Source organism: Canis aureus, chromosome 1 (assembly GCF_053574225.1).
Source record: "Canis aureus isolate CA01 chromosome 1, VMU_Caureus_v.1.0, whole genome shotgun sequence".
NCBI classification, from domain to species: Eukaryota; Metazoa; Chordata; class Mammalia; order Carnivora; family Canidae; genus Canis; species Canis aureus.
The window spans coordinates 108,787,430-108,807,362 of NC_135611.1; the positions used below are offsets into that span (position 1 = coordinate 108,787,430).

Here is a 19,933-nt window from a genome sequence, read left to right on the forward strand (position 1 = left end):
GAGGAGGGAGGAGGAAATGTAAGGGGGAGGAAGGAGGAGACATGGAAGAGACAGGGGTGTTGGCTATAAAATCCCTGAGGATGAGCTGGTCAACCAGCAGTCCCTGAGGGGAGGAGCATGGCCATGCATGTGAAGTTTCTATTGCTCTGGGTCTGTTGGCTTCACAGTGTGATTGGTCCTGAATATGAAGGTGAGTAACAGTGACAGTGTCGGGGGTGGACATTTAAAAACCGAGTCTTGCACATCTCCTAACATATGTAATCAGACTTGAGATGCCATGGAGAGGGTAAGAGCCATCCTAATTTCACGTACCCTGAGAGAGAAAAATGTACTCTCTCTATTTTTCAAGTATTTCTAAGAGACATGAGCCACTGCTAGTCTTTAAAAACGCAAAAAAGAAGAAGAAGAAGAAGAAGAAGAAGAAGAAGAAGAAGAAGAAGAAGAAGAAGAAGAAGGTTTGACTAATAAAAATGAAAGAATAAGCATGCAGTTTGGAAAATCCTGTTGAAAGAGTCATGTTACCTGATAACTGTGTCTCTCCCTTCTCACCCTACTATATTTTAAATGCCTTGTTCGAGTCTTTGAAAATAGAACTGAATTTTGGCAAGTCTGTTTTATTCCTTTTTTTTTTTAATTTTTTTTTTTAAATTTATTTATGATAGTCACAGAGAGAGAAAGAGAGAGAGGCAGAGACACAGGCAGAGGGAGAAGCAGGCTCCATGCACTGGGAGCCCGATGTGGGATTCGATCCCGGGTCTTCAGGATCGCGCCCTGGGCCAAAGGCAGGCGCCAAACCGCTGCGCCACCCAGGGATCCCGTCTGTTTTATTCCTTAACCAAAATCGAAGGGCCTTCAATAATTGTAAATGACAACACAAGAAGGGAGTTCATCACAGAGGCATTTCTTACATATTTGATGGGGATCGCACATAGCTGTGAAAACAATTTTTTTGCAAAAATTTTGCAAAGCGATGGTGACCACTGCTTTCTTATCTGTTAGAATATTTGTTTTATGCTTATGTAAAAATAACGCTTTTGTCTCAGACGTTGATTCTTTCATGAGATATCACTTGTACGAACATAGAAAAGAAAATATAAATGAAAGAAGCTGGTTAAGATGTTCCTAAAATTTCTCCACTTTTAGTGCCTGGCCTCCTGAATTACTGATGTCGTACTTTCCCATGTGACACTATCTCAATGGTGCCCAGAGTCTTGGTGAATGAAGACTCCCCAGTCCGAGGCACGTTAGCTGGTCTTTGCATTTACTTGGTGCTAAGCGCACTTCTGAGTCTTTGTAGATGTTATTTATTCATGCTGTCCATCTCCACACACAAGTGTCTGCTTCCCAGAGGTTAAGATGGCCCCATTGTTGTCTCTGGAGGTTTCTTTTGAGCCACTGACATGCATACCACAAGTGCTGATGTTGGCCTTTGGCTACTGTCATAGTACAGGCATTAACTACCGAGTCCCCACAGCAACCCAGCCTACAGGCAATAAAATACCATCAAATAAGGGACATCCTCATCCTGGAGACAGAACTGAGAAGCATTGCATTTTAGCATTTTAGAAGCCATGAGATGGGAGGTTTGGATCCCGCCAGGCCCATGTGATGCAGAGATTATGTGGCAGGAGTACCTCCAATCATGAGTCCACTGGCTGGTGGGAAGACAGAGAGGAGACAGATGAGCCATGCGAGCTCAACCGCCGACATGCTTCGAGTGACACTAGAGATGCGACTGATCTGGCAAGGCTTCACAGAGGGCCCGGTTGAATGATCTCGTTTCAGGACTAGACATTTGCTGTGTACGAAATGTGATTTCTCCACGGTTACAAGCTATAGGGACACACTGAAGGATTACATGACAGTGGCCTCCCTTGCAAGGAGGACCATCGGGCAGGAAGCCCCTGACATGCAGTGTGAACCCAAAGTTCTGGAGTTGTCACCTGCTGCCTGTGACCATTTCTGGGGGGATGAACTGCCCGTAGGCAGATAGCTAAATTTCAGCAAAGGTTTGTGCTAAAATATGAATCTTGCACTGCAAGAGCCTTTATTATTTTATGGAGTGGGAGTGGGGGAGTGAGGGGACTCAGTGGTCCCTACTAGTGGAGAGCTGAGCACACCCTCCCAGTCATGGATCACCGCTATCCCACCTCCCTCCAGCAGGGGCTCCAAAGTCCAGCCCCCTCTTGGCCTCTCTGGCTCCAACCCAAGCTCCATCTGTGACCTCAGGCAAGGCTCTGAATTCCCATACCCAGCACAGGAGAAGAATGATTCTTGCTGCCTCCACCCCCAGAGATGCTGGGAGGATGCCAGCCAGCATGGGTGAGGTTGTCATGTCATTATCACAGCTGCCACCTGCAGGTATTAGAGAAGCAGGATACAGGCTTGGATTTAGCAGCTAATAGTCACAGAGTGAGTCTGATTATTTGAGATACCTCAGCTGACGTGGAATCATCCAATATCTGTTTCTCTGCATCCGGCTTATTTCACTGAGCCTGATGTCCTCCAGGCCCATCCATATTGTCGCCTATGGCAGGAGTTCCTTCTCTTTTAATGCAATTTAATTGTATTTATTTAATGAATTTATTTCTCTTCAATAAATTTCCAGGGCATGTATATACCACATTCTCCTTATCCATTCATGCGTGGATGGACATTTATGATGTTCCCACATCTTGGCTATTGAGATTAATACAGCAGTGAGCATGAGAGTACAGATATCTCTTCAAGATCCTAATTTCAATCCTTTTGGATAAATACCCAGAAGTGGGATTACTGGATCACATGGTAGTTCTATTTTTAATTTTTTGAGCAACCTCCGTACTGTTTTCCACAGCAGCTGCACTGTTTTACATTCCGAGCACGAGTGCTCTGTAATTCTTTGCTGTTATGGTTAGTTTAGGTTTTCTTTTTTAAAGCATTTAACCCATTGTGTTATGGAAACATTCTCACATACTCAAAAGAATTGCCCACGCCTCGCCCCTGTGGATGGCAGACACAATTTCTGGTGTTAAGCTAAGTACTTGATATGCATAATACACATGTTTCTCATGACAATCCCATCAGGTAGGTACCATTATTGCCCTCGTTTTGTAGAAGAGAATTGGAGGCACAGAGGGGTTAAGTCATGGACCAAAAGTCACACAGCAGCCTAGGGACAAGTGAGTTAAAGATTCTGAGAAAGCTTATTTCTTGAGCCACATCTCTGTACTGTCAATTTATATTCTGAATGTGTCCTCCAACTGGGATCCTTCATACTTGTAAGTGTGAAAAAAGTAAGTCATTTCTAAATGCCTTCTTTATGTCGTATTTCCTACTCCCAGAAAAAAAAATTCATATTTTGTACAGGTTGCCAGTTCAACATTTACAGCCCAAAACACACCCATTGAGATCCTGTCTCTCTTCCAGTCTCAGAGAAGAGCAGTTGAAGATCTGCGAACAATGGGCAATCAGTTTATTATGTGATGCCTTAGCACTTTCTGTGAGATTTCTTGTAATTTCAATACTTGTGAGATACCAGAGTCTCCTAAACGTGAATCCTGGAGCCAATTTTAGTGAATATAAGTTCTCTATTGTTTGTGAAAATCGACTGCAAACTTGAATGAGTTTTCCATCTCATCAAGGAGAAAATAATAATAATTATTATAAGGAGAGAAATCTTTTATCATTGCAATAAAATAGTTACCATGAGATACATGCTTGCCATGTGCCACCTATGGTACAGAGCCCTGATGTATGATTTCATTTATTCCTCACAACAAACCTGTAACACGGAACTGCAAAGACTTTTTTTTTTTATTCATTTGAAACACAGAGAGATAGAGAGAGTACAAGCAGTGGAAAAGGCAGAGGGAGAGGAAGAAGCAGACTCCCCGCTGAACTGGGAGCCCAAAGTGGGCCTCGATCCCAGGATCCCAGGATCATGACCAGAACCAAAGGCAGGTGCTTAACCATCTGAGCCACCCAGATGCCCCAAGACCCTTTTGTATCGGATGCTAAAAGCAATTTGATCTTATTTTAAAAGCGAAAGACAAATAAGTAAATGTTTCCTTCAGATTGTGCCTTTCAGATAATACTAAAAAGAAACAGAATAAAGCAAAAACAAAACAGAAAAGAATGCTGAAGTTTATTTTGTAGGAAGTTATGGAAAAAGTAAGTCATTTGTTTTTGTCTACTGATTTTTGCTTTGTTTTGTTTTAGAGATCATTTTTATTGTTCCTGATCATTAATGCTATTTGGAAAATACAGGGATGTGTGTGTGTGTGTGTGTGTGTGTGTGTTTTAAGATTTTGTTTTCAAGTAATATCGACCCTCAACATGGGGCTCAAAACTCCAACCCTGAGATCAAGAGTCACACGTTTCATTGACTGAGCCCGCCAGGAGCTCCAGAAAGTGCAGTTAAAGCAAAAGGAAAAACAAAAAATCACCCACAATTATACCACTGAAAATAAGCACCACTGAAGTTTTGATGCATCTCCTTCAAAATATTATCCTTACTGGACTACAATTTAGTAAAATATTTTATTTTATTTTATTTTATTTTATTTTATTTTATTTTATTTTATTTTATTTTAAAAGCTAAACCTAGTGAAATAAATATTTGCTAAAAATTGTAATGTCTTTGGGGGCACCTGACTGGCTCAGTCCGTAGAGTATGCAACTCTTGATCTGCGGGTTTTAAGTTCAAGTCCCATGATGGGTATAGAGATTACTTTTTAAAAAATAAAATAAGGCGGGGATCCCTGGGTGGCGCAGCGGTTTGGCACCTGCCTTTGGCCCAGGGCGCGATCCTGGAGACCCGGGATCGAGTCCCACGTCGGGCTCCCTGCGTGGAGCCTGCTTCTCCCTCTGCCTGTGTCTCTGCCTCTCTCTCTCACTGCGTGCCTATCATAAAAAAATTTTTTAAAAATTTTTTTTAAAAATAATAAAATAAAATAAGGCGGCCCAGGGGGCTCAGCGGTTTAGCACCGCCTTCAGCCCAAAGCATGATCCTGGAGCCCTGGGATCGAATCCCACGTCAGGATCCCTGCATGGAGCCTGCTTCTCCCTCTGCTTGTGTCTGTGCCTCTGTGTGTGTGTGTGTGTCTCGTGAATAAGTAAATAAAATCTTTAAAAATAAAATAAAAATAGGGGTACCTAAGTGGCTTAGTCAGTTAAACATCTGTCTGCCTTCTGCTTAGGTCATGATCCCAGGGCCTGGGATGGAATCCCATATCGGGGGGTCCCTGCTCAGCGGGGAGTCTGCTTCTCCCTCTCCCCCTTCCTGCCACTCTGCCTACTTGTGCTCTTTCTCTCTGTCAAGTAAATAAATAAAATCTTTAAAAATGAAATAAAATAAAATTGTGTCTTTCAGATGATGATCTACCAGCTGCAGGTAAGTTGATAAAAATTCTTTTATTAGAATTTCTTTTTAAATTTGGCCATAAAATGTAAAGTTGTTAAGTAATATGCTTCTTTTCCTAGCAAGAAATTATATTTTTCATGAGAAACTACTATTTTATGTCCTTGTATATAACATAAAGTACAATCTATGTTAAAAGTAGTTAAGGAAGAAAGCAATTATAATATTACTGTCAATTTTACTGTTAATATTTCCGAGTGACCAAATGTATCATCTCATACAACTTCATAATGTGATTTTCTTTTTTGCAAAAACAGAGTCTTATAGAACATAATGAAATAAGAAAAAGCTTTTTGTCATCTAAAGAGGAAGTGCAAATGTTTTCATACTTATAGGACCATCTTTGTTAATGCCTGCAGTATTATAAAACTATATATTTTAGGGGCTCCTGGGCGGCTCAGTAGGTTAAGCATCTGGCTTTTGATTTCAACTTAGGTTAGGATCTCAGCCTTGTGGGATCAAGCTCAGCATCAGTTTCTGGACTCAGTGTGGAGTCTGCTTGTCCCTCTCCCCCTGCTTCTTTCCCCACTCCCGCCCTCTCTCTCAAATAAGTAAATAAATAAAATATTTTTCTAAAAAACTATATATTTGGGATGCCTGAGTGGCTCAGTGGTTGAGTGACTACCTGTGGCTCAGGCCTTGATCCTGGGGTCCTGGGAATGAGTCCCGCATCAGGCTCCCCACAAGGAGCCTGCTTCTTCCTCTGCCTATGTCTCTGCCTCTCTCTCTGTGTCTCTCATGAATAAATAAATAACCTTTAAAAAAAGGAATTAATCCATAAACCAGAGAAAATAAGATGTGCAATTATTGTATGATTGCATACTTTAAAACTCCCAGGAAAACTAATAAAGTTTACTAGCTTCAATTAGAGAATCTGGCTTAGTGGTTGGATATAAGATAGATATACAGTAGTTCATTGTTTTTCTCTATACTGGCAAGAACCCACTAGAGATGATAGAGCACTTTGGGGTTAAATCAATAAGAAATGTTCAGGACTTAAATGAGTAAATGATAAAATATAAAATCATATTGAAGAACATAAAGCAAGTTTTAAATAATAGATCATGCCATGTTCTCGGTTGGAAGACATAAGAATAGCAAGATAAATGTCAGCTTCAAATTTTCTTTTTCAGAAACTATAACTCACCTCCCAGAAATCAAAGGTAAGTTGATTAGAAACTTTTGATATTAAATAAATTTTCTTTTAATTGTGTAAAAATGGGGAGATCAGTGGGATTTTTCTTGATAAAATTATTTTTCTCTTTTCATAAAATTTGATAGGGCAGCCTGGGTGGCTCAGCAGTTTAGTGCCTGCCTTCAGCCCAGGGCATGATCCTGGAGACCCAGGATCGAATCCCACATCGGGCTCCCTGCATGGAGCCTGCTTCTCCCTCTGCCTCTGTCTCTGCCTCTGTCTCTCTCTGTGTCTCTCATGAATAAATAAATAAAATCTATAAAAAATTTGATAAAAGTAAATGAGAAATTTAGAGAGAAGAAATATGAGAAATAGAGTTACCCTGACCTTTACTGGCACTTCACTGGCACTACTTTTTCATTTCAGCCAATATAACAGAAAATACCTGATTTTAAAATTCACATAGGAAAAATGTCCAATAGTAATTAGGAATATTACAAACAAAAGTGTTCTGGAGAAACACCTTGTATTATCAGATATTTAAACAAATCACAATAGTAATACAAATAGCATGGTATCAGCCAAAAATGCATCAAATAATAATAAGTAATGTTTTCTGATGCTTGCTGGCTTCAGACCCTGCTCATTTTACTCTGCATCACCCATTTTAAAGCAAGACAGGAACAATCTGTTTTAAAGGTAAACATTTGGGATCCTTGGATGGCTCAGCAGTTTAGTGCCTGCCTTTGGCCCAGGGCGTGATACTGGAGTCCCGGGATCAAGTCCCACATCGGGCTCTCTGCATGGAACCTGCTTCTCCCTCTGCCTGTGTCTCTGCCTCTTTCTTGCTCTCTCTCTCTGCCTTTCATGAATAAATAAATAAAAATCTTTTTAAAAAAATAAAAATAGGGGATCCCTGGGTGGCTCAGCGGTTTCGCGCCTGCCTTTGGCCCAGGGCGCGATCCTGGAGTCCCGGAATCGAGTCCCGCGTCGGGCTCCCGGCATGGAGCCTGCTTCTCCCTCTGCCTGTGTCTCTGCCTCTCTCTCTCTCTCTCTCTCTCTTTCTCACTCTGTGTCTATCATAAATAAATAAAAATAAATCTTAAAAAAATAAAATAAAAATAAAGGTGAACATTTTCAAATTGTGCAAAAGCATTTGAAATTTCATGGTGATGAAAATCCAGGTAAAAGAGCACATTGGTAGGAAAGATGAATTGCCATTGTCTTCTGAGAAAACAATACCCAGCAATGTTAACAATTCATGTGTGCTTTAACCTAATAATCATGCTTTTGGGATTTCATTCTATAGAAATAAATGGTTTAGTACATAAGGATTTACATACATGGAAAGTTTGCTTCAGCTTTATATACAGAAGGAAAATAATCTGAATAAGGGAAATATTGAATAAATTTAGCAAAACCATATCACAGAATATGAATTTGCATTAGAAAGGAGTGAGAGCTCCAAAGGTTAAAAGCATACATTGGATAAATTTTCTGGCCTAAGTGGGTAGAGATGTCATTCACTGAGTAAGAATATAAGTGAAAGAGAAAGATGATGAATTCAAAAATTCAAAACTAGAGAAAGTTCTGAATGCTATTTTAAATGAAGGCCAGGAGGGCAAAAAAAAAAAAAAAGATATGTTGGAAAGGATTTTTGTGATATGCTAAGTTAGAAACAAGTTATCGATATAAAGTATGATTCATGTCAGGAGGTAGCAAAAAATCTGTGCATGTATGCTCCTACATGTATAAAATGTAAGTTATATGTATATTGTATGGATATATGAATATGTATATATAATGTCCAGGTGTGCATGGAGAAAACTGTGGATAGATACAAACCAAGCTATATACAGTGTGTGTGTGTGTGTGTGTGTGTGTGTGTGTGTGTAAGAAGATAAAGAAAAAAAAAAGAAAAGAAATGAAGGGGAAATTGCTTAAGAAGTCTCACATTTATGTTTCTAAGCTTAGGATAGGTTTCTGGAACTGGGGCCAAATGCTAAGCAAAATATCAAGAGTGCTTATACCATGCAAAAAAAGTGCAACATAGAGAAGGGTTGAAAATAAGAAATCTTTATTAGTAGAGGTCCAACAGCTCTGCAGTCATGTGACCCAATAATGTTGAACAGAACCCCAGACCCTGACTCTCATTTCTGGGCAACCAGGTGGGGGCAAAAGTAACTTTGTAACATCTCAACTAACACTCTAACACTCCCAGAGAAGGACCAAGCATTTTTGTTTTCTCTAGATGGCAAGTGTTTCTTTCCATTCTACTACAGAAATGAAGTGTTCTATGACTGCATGAAGTTAAAGACAAAACACAAGTGGTGCTCCCTAAATGAGACTTACCAAGGATATTGGAAATATTGCTCTGAAGAAGGTGAGTGTCTTGCCTTGAACACCTCAGGGTGATTGATTGGTGATCTTTGTCACCAGGGCTGTGTGGTTCAATGAGACCTGCCTACAAGAGGGCTCTAAAAAGGAAATCCACAGTCAATTAAATTGTGAAAATGAGGTTTGTGCAGGTCTCGGACAGTACGAAAATCACATTGCTCCAAAGACGTATTATGAGAGCTTCAACCCCAATATTGCTGAGTAGATGGGGCTGAGTGGGATGGTGGGTGCGTGTGTGTGCATGCACACGTGTGTGCATGAGAGGGCAAAGAGGAGGTACAAAATAGATTTCCTATTCCGATTGTCTCTCTTCTCTGTAGACTTTGCAAAGTGTGTGTTTCCCTTCTGGTACAGACACATGATCTACCGGGAATGTACTGAAGATGGGGACGCGTTTGGGAAAAAATGGTGTTCGCTGACCCAGCATTATAACAAGGACAAGATTTGGAAATATTGTGACTGATGGTGAGGTTTTCTGGGAGGGGCATGTAAAGATCTAATTGTTCTCATGGGAAATTCAGTTTCTTTTGTGAAGTAATCTCCAGTTTCTTTTATGAAAGGAGAAAGTAGGACCCTCTTTATAAGGTTTTATTTTCTGAGATATGAGTTGAAGATGATTTGGCTGAAAATAACTTTGGGTTTTGGCCATTGATTATGGATGATGAGGTTTTGATATGGAAACCTATATTCTAGCCTCAGCACTTATACCTGCTAACTGGGTAAAATTAGGCCCTTAAAAAAAAATTCTATGGACTTTGGATGATAATGAGGTGTCAGTATAGGTCCTTTGATTATATCCAATGTCCCACTCTGTTAGGGGGCGGTGTTGCTTTAAGCAGGAGGCTCAACCTGTGTGGTACCTGTGTGGGGGTGGAGGGATTTAGGAACTCTCTGTGTCTTCTGCTCAATTTTGCTATAACCTAAAACTGCTCTAAAAAATTAAAGTCTATTAAAAATGCATTACCTTAATATAGAATTTTTTTAAAAAACAAACAAAAAGATTGATAACCGAGATAGGAAAATAGGTGTTGACAAGATGAAGTGACAAAGTGAGGCTCAAAGCAGTTTAGGGGGGAACCGCATGGACCCAGGTGACAAGCTGAAGAGAGTTGATGACATGGTACAGCATGTGCCAGTTTACCCCAAGGGGTGGGACATAGTTTTCTGGAACCATCCACATCTCCTTGGTTACAGTTTACTGAACACTTGGGACAGACACTATGCTGTGTGCTTTATTCACATCATTATTAATCTTACCACGACCTAAGAGGTAAATATGAATGTCACCATTTTCAGAAACTATGAGTCAAGTGGGTTAACTAATTTACCAGGTCCCATGGCCATGACTTTGAGTATATAAAAAGGTAATAAGATAAAAAAATAAAACATAATGTATCATGTGACCCAGGAATTCCACCCCTGGGGATGGATATTCCCAAACGAATTTAAAGTAGGGACTTGAAAAAATATTTCTATGCTGATATTCCTTTCATCATTAGTCCAGTGGCCAATAAGGGGAGGCAACCAAGTGTCCATCAAATGATGAGCGGATGAACAAAATGTGGTGTATCTTGATGGTGGAATATTATTTAGCCATAAAAAAGTAATGAAGTTGATACATTTCACAACATGGATGAATCCTGAAAACATTATACTAAGTGAAATAAGCCAGATACAAAGAAACAAATGCTGTGTGGTTCCATTTATATGAAATATATAGAAGAGGCAAGCTCATAGAGACAGGAAGTAGGTAAGATGTTACCAAGGTCTGGCAGGAGGGAGGAACTGGGGAGTCACTGCATAATGGGTACCGGTTCTGTTTGGGGTGATATAAAGCTTTGGAAATAGATTAGTAATCATGGTTGCACAACACTGTGCATAGAAGTAATGCCACTGAATTTAACAATAGTTAAAGTAGCAAATTTTATTGTGTGTATATATCTCTCCACGATTTTTAAAAATTAATAGTGTAAAAAAAGATACTAAGATTTATAAAATTTAATTCTATCCTGGGATGCAGAAAATAGACCTGTCAGAAGATGGTGCATCTCAACCATGGGCAGGTGCTCATACATTTATTACTCATCCTCTCCCAAAGCAAGAGTCTCCTTTACTAGTTTTCCATGAACTTGCCTGAATATTAACACTATATGGCTTCTCATTGGCTGCACCAAAGCAAACATTGTATATCTTGAAAGATTCCCTTATTCCTCCCAGACCGTTCTTTCATATGACTTATTGTTCCTATTGGCAGTCTTCTGACAACTGCAAATACACACAAAATGCCCCACCTAGGAGTACCCTTTGCCCTGAAAAAATTAAGGGCCTCTGAGCTGACTTTCTGATTTCCATGAAATGGCCCTTTGCAATGACTGTCATTTCACTTAGGGCCACCCACCTGTGGTTGAAGATCCATAGAATCTTCCCTTCGCCCTTCCATCCTGCCCCTAGCACAAACAAGAGATCTCAGGAGAGAAAAGATTATTTTATTTATTATGAACCTATTATATGCTAGTCAGTGTAATTATTAGATTCCACACAAAGTTTCCCCAAATCCTCATAACAAGCTTGCAAATTTGCCTTACTTTATTCTTCCCTTTATGGAAGAAGAAATCAAGGCTTAACAGAAATCAAATTAAATAACTTGCCCAAAGCCCTAGAGCTCACAGTAGGAAGGATGGTGAGGGTCCACTGTGTCTTTACCCTTTGTCTTCCCCGCCTCTTCCAGGGTATCTGGAAGCAGTGCTCCTGTTCCCTTCATCTGCTTTGTCATTCTTCATCATTGTCCCTCATAAGGAAAATAGATGTGCTTAAATTTAAAAAAACAACAACAGTTCTTGATTAATTTTCAGATCCTTGCCTGTTCAGATACTTCTTTATAATAGGTCTGCCTGCTTTTCGCAGGCTTTTTAGGAGAGACATTTAGGAGATAAGCTCATGAATTTTTTTCTTTTTTAAAAGATTTTATTTATTTATTCATGATAGTCACACAGAGAGAGACAGAGAGGCAGAGACACAGGCAGAGGGAGAAGCAGGCTCCATGCAGGGAGCCCGACATGGGATTCGATTCCGGGTCTCCAGGATCACGCCCCGGGCCAAAGGCAGGCGCCAAACCGCTGCACCACCCAGGGATCCTGAATTTTTTTCTTTTATCTATTCCTATGTAAGCATACAGGATCCTAAGAAAATATTAAAATCTTTTCATAGCTGCAATTTGCCTCTAATGGTCAAACGAATCACCCAGATATTCCTTATTTAGTGTGCCATGAAAGGCAGCCAGTTGCTTTTTCAACAATTTCCTGGATTGGCTAATGCAAATCTACATTAAACCTAGATCCATTATCCCCAGCTGCATTTAGGCTTTAAAAAGCCCAAAACAGATAATTGTATCAAAAGCCTACATAACTCTTGGGATATGTAAAATATTTAAAAACCTTCACCCTCAAATTCATCCATACCGAGTTAGAAAACATCTTTAGGAGAGGTTTTTTTTGAGCTGTTGGGGTCACTGTTATCGATTCAGTGGGGCTTAAATTAAAAATGCTGGGGTGCCTGGGTGGCTCAGTCGGTTAAGCGTCTGCCTTCATCTCAGGTCATGATCCCAGGGTCCTGGGATAGAGTGCCACATCTGGGATCCCTGCTTAGCAGGAACCTGCTCCCCTGCTTGTGCTCTCTCATGCTCTTTCTCTCAAATAAATAAATAAGATCTTTTTAAATTAATTAATTAATTTAAAATGCTGCAGAATTGGAGGGGAAATCACAGAGTATAGCTTGTGTATCCAATGTACTATTTCTAATATTTATGCTGATTTTATACATAGATATAGATGCCTATACACACATATGTACGTGGATAGGTCACGGGAATGTGATGTGCAGCATGGTGACTATAGTTAATGGTGTTGTAGTGCATTTTTGAAGGTTGCTAGAAGAGTGAATCTTCAAAGTTCTCATCACAAGAAAAAAAATTTTTTTGTCATTTTCTATGGTAACAGATGGTGACCAGACTATGGTGATCATTTTGCAATGAACAAATGTCAAATCATTACATTTCACACCTGAAACTAATGCAGTGGTGCAAGTCAATATAATTCAATAAAAAATACACATACATATGCGCCAAATCATATTTTCAAATGTATTCTTAGATCACGGCGCCCCCTAAAAAGTTTGGAAGCACTGTCTTTGTGAACCCAGAAGACTCATTATAATCTTTTATGAGAAATAGGAAATCTAAAAAATAATGTTTTTGACTTATCTTTCTAGTCTTTGAATACTGGCAGAAAGGACTGTCTTTGAAATGGGCTTACTGGTCTCAGGAGAGCTGTGGGACAGGCTGTGACCAAGCCCAGGTGGTAGCAATTAATCCTTAAACTGTAAAGTGGTCGTGGTTACTATACCGGGCACCAGGGATTACTAATCAGATCCTAGGGAAGGGTTGACCAGAGAGACATCCAGTGGTGACAAATGGATCACAGGTTTTTCAGAAAGAAAATCAACTGAACACTTGCTGTTCATTACATGGAAGAGCCAAAGAGCCAGCCTTCTACCAAATTTCCAGGCATGAATCAGTTCACAGAGTTGACCCCCCTTGAACAATTAGGAGGCTGGACAACCGTGAAGCCATACACTGCTGTAATGCCACAGGTATACGCTTTCAGCCTTCTTGGTAGACTTCCCTAATGGGGCACATTGTTTAGTGTCTATGACCAAGGGAAATATATAAACCTTCTAGGGTCTCCTGAATACTGGTTTTGAGTGAAGATTAATTTTCAAGGACTCAGACCACCACTGGGATCCAGTAATTCGAGTGGAAGTTTCCAGGAACATGAGACAGAGTCCTCACTTAAGTTCACTTTGCTCTTGGCTCAGTACGATACCAAACACACACCTTGCAATTATTTCCCCAGGTCCTGAGAGTTATGTGGTTTGAATAGATTTTTCAGAAAGGTTTACTATTATTCACATTGGTTCCCTCACCCTTGGACTATCAAACATTACATCAGTGGTCATTGTTGCTAGTCTTTCATTAGAAGGTACACACAGAGAAATGCTCTATCCCTTGGGAATTGCAGAGACGAGTGGCACCAAAGAAAGATTTGAAAGATTGTTGTTACAATCCTATTCATTTCTCTAAAAGGAGCAGCAAAAAAGGCTGCTAAGAGGGCCCATGATGTATTACCATGTCAGTCAAGTGGTGACTCCTTTGGCAGCTGTTCTTCTAAATTCATCTCATCATCAGATACCCCGGTCATGGGTAAATAGCTGCTTAAAGAATGCTATTACGTGGCTCCATCTAACTGCAGAAGAAGCTGGCAAATATAGGATAGCCAGCCAGCCATATAACCAGCTCCAATTGTGCTACCATGATGACGGCAAAACAGACTTCTGTAAGCAGCTCCCCATCATGACTCCTGGAACACATTCCACTTCCTTGGATTGAAAGAGCATCTTGTGGTAGGATCATTCTACAGAACTGACTTCCTCCTTGGGGCACCTACTATTTCCTGTGCGGTACCATAGAGATGCTCTCGGTTCTGCAGAGGCTCATATTTAAAGCTATGTGCAGGGCAGCCCGGGTGGCTCAGCGGTTTAGCGCCAGCTTTGGGCGAGGGCCTGATCCTGGGGACCCAGGATCAAGACCCACGTCGGGCTCCCTGCATGGAGCCTGCTTCTCCCTCTGCCTGTGTCTCTGCCTCTCTCTCTCTCTCTCTCTCTCAATGTGTCACATGAATAAATAAATAAAATCTTTCTAAAAAATAAAATAAATCTATGTGCAAAATGTGCAGGGCATCGTTACATGCTCTGAAGCCATTGGCAGTTTGAACAACACAAATGTAGTTATGAACGTTGAACCACATCAAAATTGGAATCTGGGAAAAGTACCCTTTAGAAAATTTCCATTTATTCTATTCCATTTGTCTACGTCTGTCTTTATGTCAGTATCACACTGTTTTGATGACTGAAGCTTTTGAAATCAGAAAGTGTGAGGGATCCCTGGGTGGTGCAGCGGTTTAGCGCCTGCCTTTGGCCCAGGGTGCGATCCTGGAGACCCGGGATCGAGTCCCACATTGGGCTCCCGGTGCATGGAGCCTGCTTCTCCCTCTGCCTATGTCTCTGCCTCTCTCTCTCTGTGTGACTATCATAAGTAAATAAAAAAATTAAAAAAAAAAAGAAAGTGTGAGACCTCTTTGTCTCTTTTTTTTTCAAGAATATTTTGGCTATTCAGGGTCCCTTGAGATTCCATATGAATTTGAGGATAGCTCTTTTGTATTTCTGTAAAATACAGATTTCTATATCTATATCTATCATTGGAATTTTGGTAGGTATTGAATTGAATCTGTAAATCATTTGGGGGCCATATTGACATCTTGACAACATCAATCTTCAATCCATGAGCATAGAATATCATTTCATTTACTAGTCATTGTCTTGAATTTCTTCCAGCAACATTTTATGGTTTTCAGTGTTCAGAACTTTCACCTCCTTGGTTAGCTTTATTCCTAAGTATTTTATTCTTCTTGATGCTATTGTAGATGGATTTGTTTTCCTAATTTTTTTCAGATTATTCATTGTTAGCATAGAGAAATGTAACTGAATTTTGTTTTGGTTTTTTTTTAAAGATTCTATATATTTATTCATGAGAGACACAGAGAGAGAGGCAGAGACATAGAGGGAGAAGGAGGCTCCTCACAGGGAGCCCAATGTGGGGCTCGATCCCAGGGTTCCAGGATCAGCAGACACTCAACTGCTGAGCCTCCCAGGCATCCAGGCATCCCTGTAATTGAATTTTGTGTGAATTTCATATCCTGCTACTTTGCTGCATTTATTTATTGGTTCCAACCAGTGTGTGTGTGTGTGTGTGAGTGTGTGTGTGTGTGTGTGATCTTTAGGGTTTTCTACATATACGATCATGTTGTCTGTGAATGGAGATAATTTTACTTCTTCCTTTCCAATTCGGATGTCTTTTGCTTCTTTTTTCTTACCTAGGCCTTCCAGTACTATGTTGAATATAAGAAGTGGTGAGAATGGGGCGCCCGGGTGGCTCAGTGGGGTTGAGCCTCTGCCTTTGGCTCAGGCCATGATCCTGGAATCTGGGATGGAGTCCCACATCGGGCTTCCTGCATGGAGCCTGCTTCTCCCTCTGCCTGTGTCTCTGCCTTTCTCTCTGTGTGTCTCTCATGAATAAATAAATAAAATCTTAAAAAAAAAAAAAAAGGCAGTGGGGAGAAAGGGATCCTTGCTTTCTTCCTGATCTTAAAGGAGAGTTTTCAGGCATTCATGGTTGTATGTGACATTGGCTGTGATGGTCGGGAAATAACCCTAAGTTAAATTCTTTCCTATTAAATTTTAGGTTTAACTGTCATTGTTCAGAATGAATACAGATTCTGAGATCCTAGAACCACTGTTCATTTGAGGCCCAGGCACCCATGGTGGGTGGATCCTTTTACTGTGTAGATTCTGATCTTCTTTTATTTTTGCATAGTTCTCTTTGATTATATCACAAATTTTATTTTTCTTCCTTTGTCTTGTTATTCTTTTTCAGGGACGTGCATTAATTATATATGTGGTGTAAGTTACTTTACTGCAATCACAGCCTCCATAACTCCTTTTATATTTTTATCTTGTTTTCATCCTCCTGGATATGGAAGTGCCTTTCTTAAATGCCCCTTCTCCAGTTCTCCAGTCTGCACTTAGATCTACTGTCCCTTGGCCACATTTTAATTTAGTTTTCACTTTGGACACTTACAAATTTTTCTCTTCATTTCCGGCTTCAGTTCAGTATTGTTCCATTTTTTCCCCTATTTTTTAAAACTCACTTTAGTACTTTCTGAATTTCTGATTCAAGATGCTTTTCCTATCTCTACTTAATATATTTCACTCCCCCTGGTTCATTTCTGGGGTGTGTGAGCGCACCTGCGCAAGCAAAGACCGCTACTTTGTAGCATTTTACACACGGGGGAGTGTGGTGTGGGGGTGTGTGGGGGGGTGATAGTTTATTTTTTATTTTTTGGGGGTGTGATAGTTTATATAGATTAGTAGCTCAGGGGCGCCCTCTGCCGTCCTTGTAGTGAGAGGCAGTTTCTTTCCCGGATGGTTTTCACGGGAGAGGAGGGGTGCTGAACGTCTGGAAGGTTTGTGGGTTCTTCTATTTTGAGGTTCCGTTTTATTTATAGTGTCCTGAAGTGTGCCCTTCCTTTTCCCTCATCACTAACCAGCCCCTAAGGGATTTCTCCCTTCTGTTTTACCCTCGTCTCCTACAGGAAGCATCCACATCAGCCGCCTCAGGTCTCTACTTCTAAGCTCCCTTCCCCCTGACATTCTTTCTCTGATCCCCCAGGACTCTCCAGTACTTTCTCACTTGGGGCAGAATTTCCCCTTCTGGGAGAGGACTGCAGCCATCGCTTTGCCTTTTCCAGAATATCATATAGTCAGAACCATACAGTAGTAGCGTTTTAGAAATGGTTTCTTTCACTTGGTGATATGCATTAAAGATTCCCCAATGGTTTTTACGTGGCTCACGATAGTTCATTCATTTCATTTTATCACTGAATAATATCCCATCGTCTGGATGTACCGGTTTATTTATCCACTGACCTACTGAAGGACATCCTGGTTGCTCCCAAATTTTGGCAGTTATGAACAAAGCTGCTGTAAACCTCTGTGGGCAGGTTTTTACATAGACATGAGTTTTTGTTTTTGTTTTTGTTTTTGTTTGTTTTTTTTTTTTTTTATTTGTGATAGTCACAGAGAGAGAGAGAGAATGAGGCAGAGACACAGGCAGAGGGAGAAGCAGGCTCCATGCACCGGGAGCCCGATGTGGGATTCGATCCCGGGTCTCCAGGATCGCGCCCCGGGCCAAAGGCAGGCGCCAAACCGCTGCGCCACCCAGGGATCCCTGTTTTTGTTTTTTAAGTAGGCTCCCAACTTGGGGCTTGAACTCACAACCCTGAGATCAAGACCAAAGCTGAGATTGAGTCAGGCACTTAACTGACTGAGCCATCCAGGCACTCCTGGACATGAGTTTTCAACTCATTTGGGTCATACTGGGTCATATGATAAGAGTGTGTTTAGTTCTGTAGGAACCTGCCAAACCCCTAAAGTGGCCACACCATTTTGCTTTCCCACCAACGATAAATGAGAGTTTCTTTTGCTTCACCAGGCTCGCCAGCATTGGTGGCGTTGGTGTTTGGATTTTAACCATCTTAATAGGAGTGTTGTGATATCTCATTGTTTTAATTTGCAATTCCCTTGTGACACACAATATTGATAATTTTTCCATAAGCTTAGTGATCATCTGTATATCTTCTTTAGTGAAATATCTGTTCAGATCTTTGCTAATTTTTGAAATTGGATTGTTTGTTTTCTTATTGCTGAGTTGTAAGAATTCTTTTTTTTTTTTTAAAGATTTTATTTATTTATGAGAATGCACAGAGAGGAGAGAGAGAGAGAGAGAGAGGGGCAGAGACGCAGGCAGAGGGAGAAGCAGGCTCCATGCACCGGGAGCCCGACGTGGGATTCAATCCCGGGTCTCCAGGATCGCGCCCTGGGCCAAAGGCAGGCGCCAAACCACTGTGCCACCCAGGGATCCCGAGTTGTAAGAATTCTTTGGATATTCTCGATACCAGTCCATTGGCAGATACATGTTTTGCAAACATGGTGTTCCAGCACCATCTGTTGAAAACACTGTTTTTTTTTTTTTCTCTCCATTAAATTGTGTTTGCTTCTTTGTCACACAGATTAGTTGACTCTATATATGTGAGTCTTTTTCTGGACTCTATCCTGTTCCACTGATCTACTTGTTTATTATTTCATTAATATTGCAATGTCTAGATTACTGTCTCAAACCAATTAGCTTTGTAGTAAGTCCTCCAGTTGTACCTTTTTCACTACCCTTCTTGTCTGTTTCTGTGACTTCAACTTTTTTAGATTCCACATATAAATGTGATCATACATTTATTTTTCTAATGTGTGCTTGTTTTGCTTAGCATAATGTCCTCTGGGTTAATTCATGTTGTCACAAATGGCAGGACTTCCTTTTTAAATGATAATTAATGGTCCATTATACATATGCACATTATATATACATTTTCTTTATCCATTCATCCATCAGTGGACACAAAGCAACTTAGGGTGCTTCCATAATTGGGCTATTGTGAACAATGCTGAAAGAGTGCAAATATCTCTTCAGGGTGGTGACTTTATTTCCTTTGGATACATATCCAGAAGTAGGATTGCTGGATCATATAGTTGTTATATTTTTAGTTTTTTTTTTTTTTAAGAAGCTCCATGCTGTTTTCCACAACAGCCATCCCAACAGGCAAAGGATCCAAATAGACGTTTTTCCAAAGAAGATATATGACTTACCAATGGACATACGAAAAGGTATTCAACATCACTAATCATGGAAATTCAAATAAAAACTACTGGATGTCGTCTTATACCTGTTGGTATGGCTGTCGTCAAAATGTCAAAATAAGTATTGGTGCAGATGTGAAGAGAAGCAACCCCTACTCATACGTTCTTCTTGAAGAATCCACTAGGGTATAAACTTAAGTTCTGACTCAGTGGACACCATCATCCACGATTTTCTGAAAAGATCCTAAAGAGATTATGCTACATAGTGGCTTAGAGCACTTTGGAATCAGACAACAAGAAATTTGAACCCCATTCCACATTTTTCCAGCTGTGAGACTTTAGCCAAGCCACAACTTTTTTGAGCCTTGGTTTTTCCACCCACAAATTGGGTTCACATTCTTGCTTACCTGATAAAGGTTTTGTCTGAGTTGTATAATGATCATTTTAAAATAAAAACTGTGTGAGGTATCTGCGTGGCTCGGTATTTGAGCATCTGCCTTCGGCCCAGGGTGTGATCCTGGGGTTCTGGGATCAAGTCTGTCGTCGGGCTCCATGAAGGGAGCCTGCTTCTCCCTCTGCCTCTCTCTCTGTGTCTCTCTCATGAATAAATAAATAAAATCTTTTAAAAAATAAAATAGATA

General features: G+C 40.4%; 1 protein-coding gene across 3 annotated transcripts; it reads left to right on the top strand.

The window, feature by feature from the left end:
* Window positions 1–33: 33 nt before the first annotated feature.
* Window positions 34–19,785, top strand: BSPH1 (binder of sperm protein homolog 1). Of its 3 annotated transcripts, none has more exons than XM_077846948.1 (6): window positions 34–190; window positions 5,354–5,374; window positions 6,535–6,564; window positions 8,788–8,919; window positions 9,254–9,398; window positions 19,217–19,785. In XM_077846948.1, exons 1-5 carry the CDS (start codon window positions 118–120, stop codon window positions 9,394–9,396), a joined length of 399 nt encoding a protein of 132 aa, XP_077703074.1. In that variant the 5' UTR covers window positions 34–117; the 3' UTR covers window positions 9,397–9,398; window positions 19,217–19,785. The 3 variants fall into 3 exon arrangements, with proteins under 3 accessions (XP_077703074.1, XP_077703066.1, XP_077703065.1); XM_077846940.1 differs by lacking the exon at window positions 19,217–19,785 and adding an exon at window positions 10,427–10,546; XM_077846939.1 differs by lacking the exon at window positions 19,217–19,785 and having other exon boundaries at window positions 37–190; window positions 9,254–10,543.
* The last annotated feature ends 148 nt before the right edge of the window (window positions 19,786–19,933 follow it).

What these genes read in the sequence shown, in the direction of transcription:
- BSPH1 (XM_077846948.1), top strand. Translation starts at nt 118, where the DNA reads ATGGCCATGCATGTGAAGTTTCTATTGCTCTGGGTCTGTTGGCTTCAC. An exon ending in GATTGGTCCTGAATATGAAG is followed by an intron (nt 191 to 5,353) that starts GTGAGTAACAGT and finishes TGTGTCTTTCAG; the next exon opens with ATGATGATCTACCAGCTGCA. An exon ending in TGATGATCTACCAGCTGCAG is followed by an intron (nt 5,375 to 6,534) that starts GTAAGTTGATAA and finishes TTTCTTTTTCAG; the next exon opens with AAACTATAACTCACCTCCCA.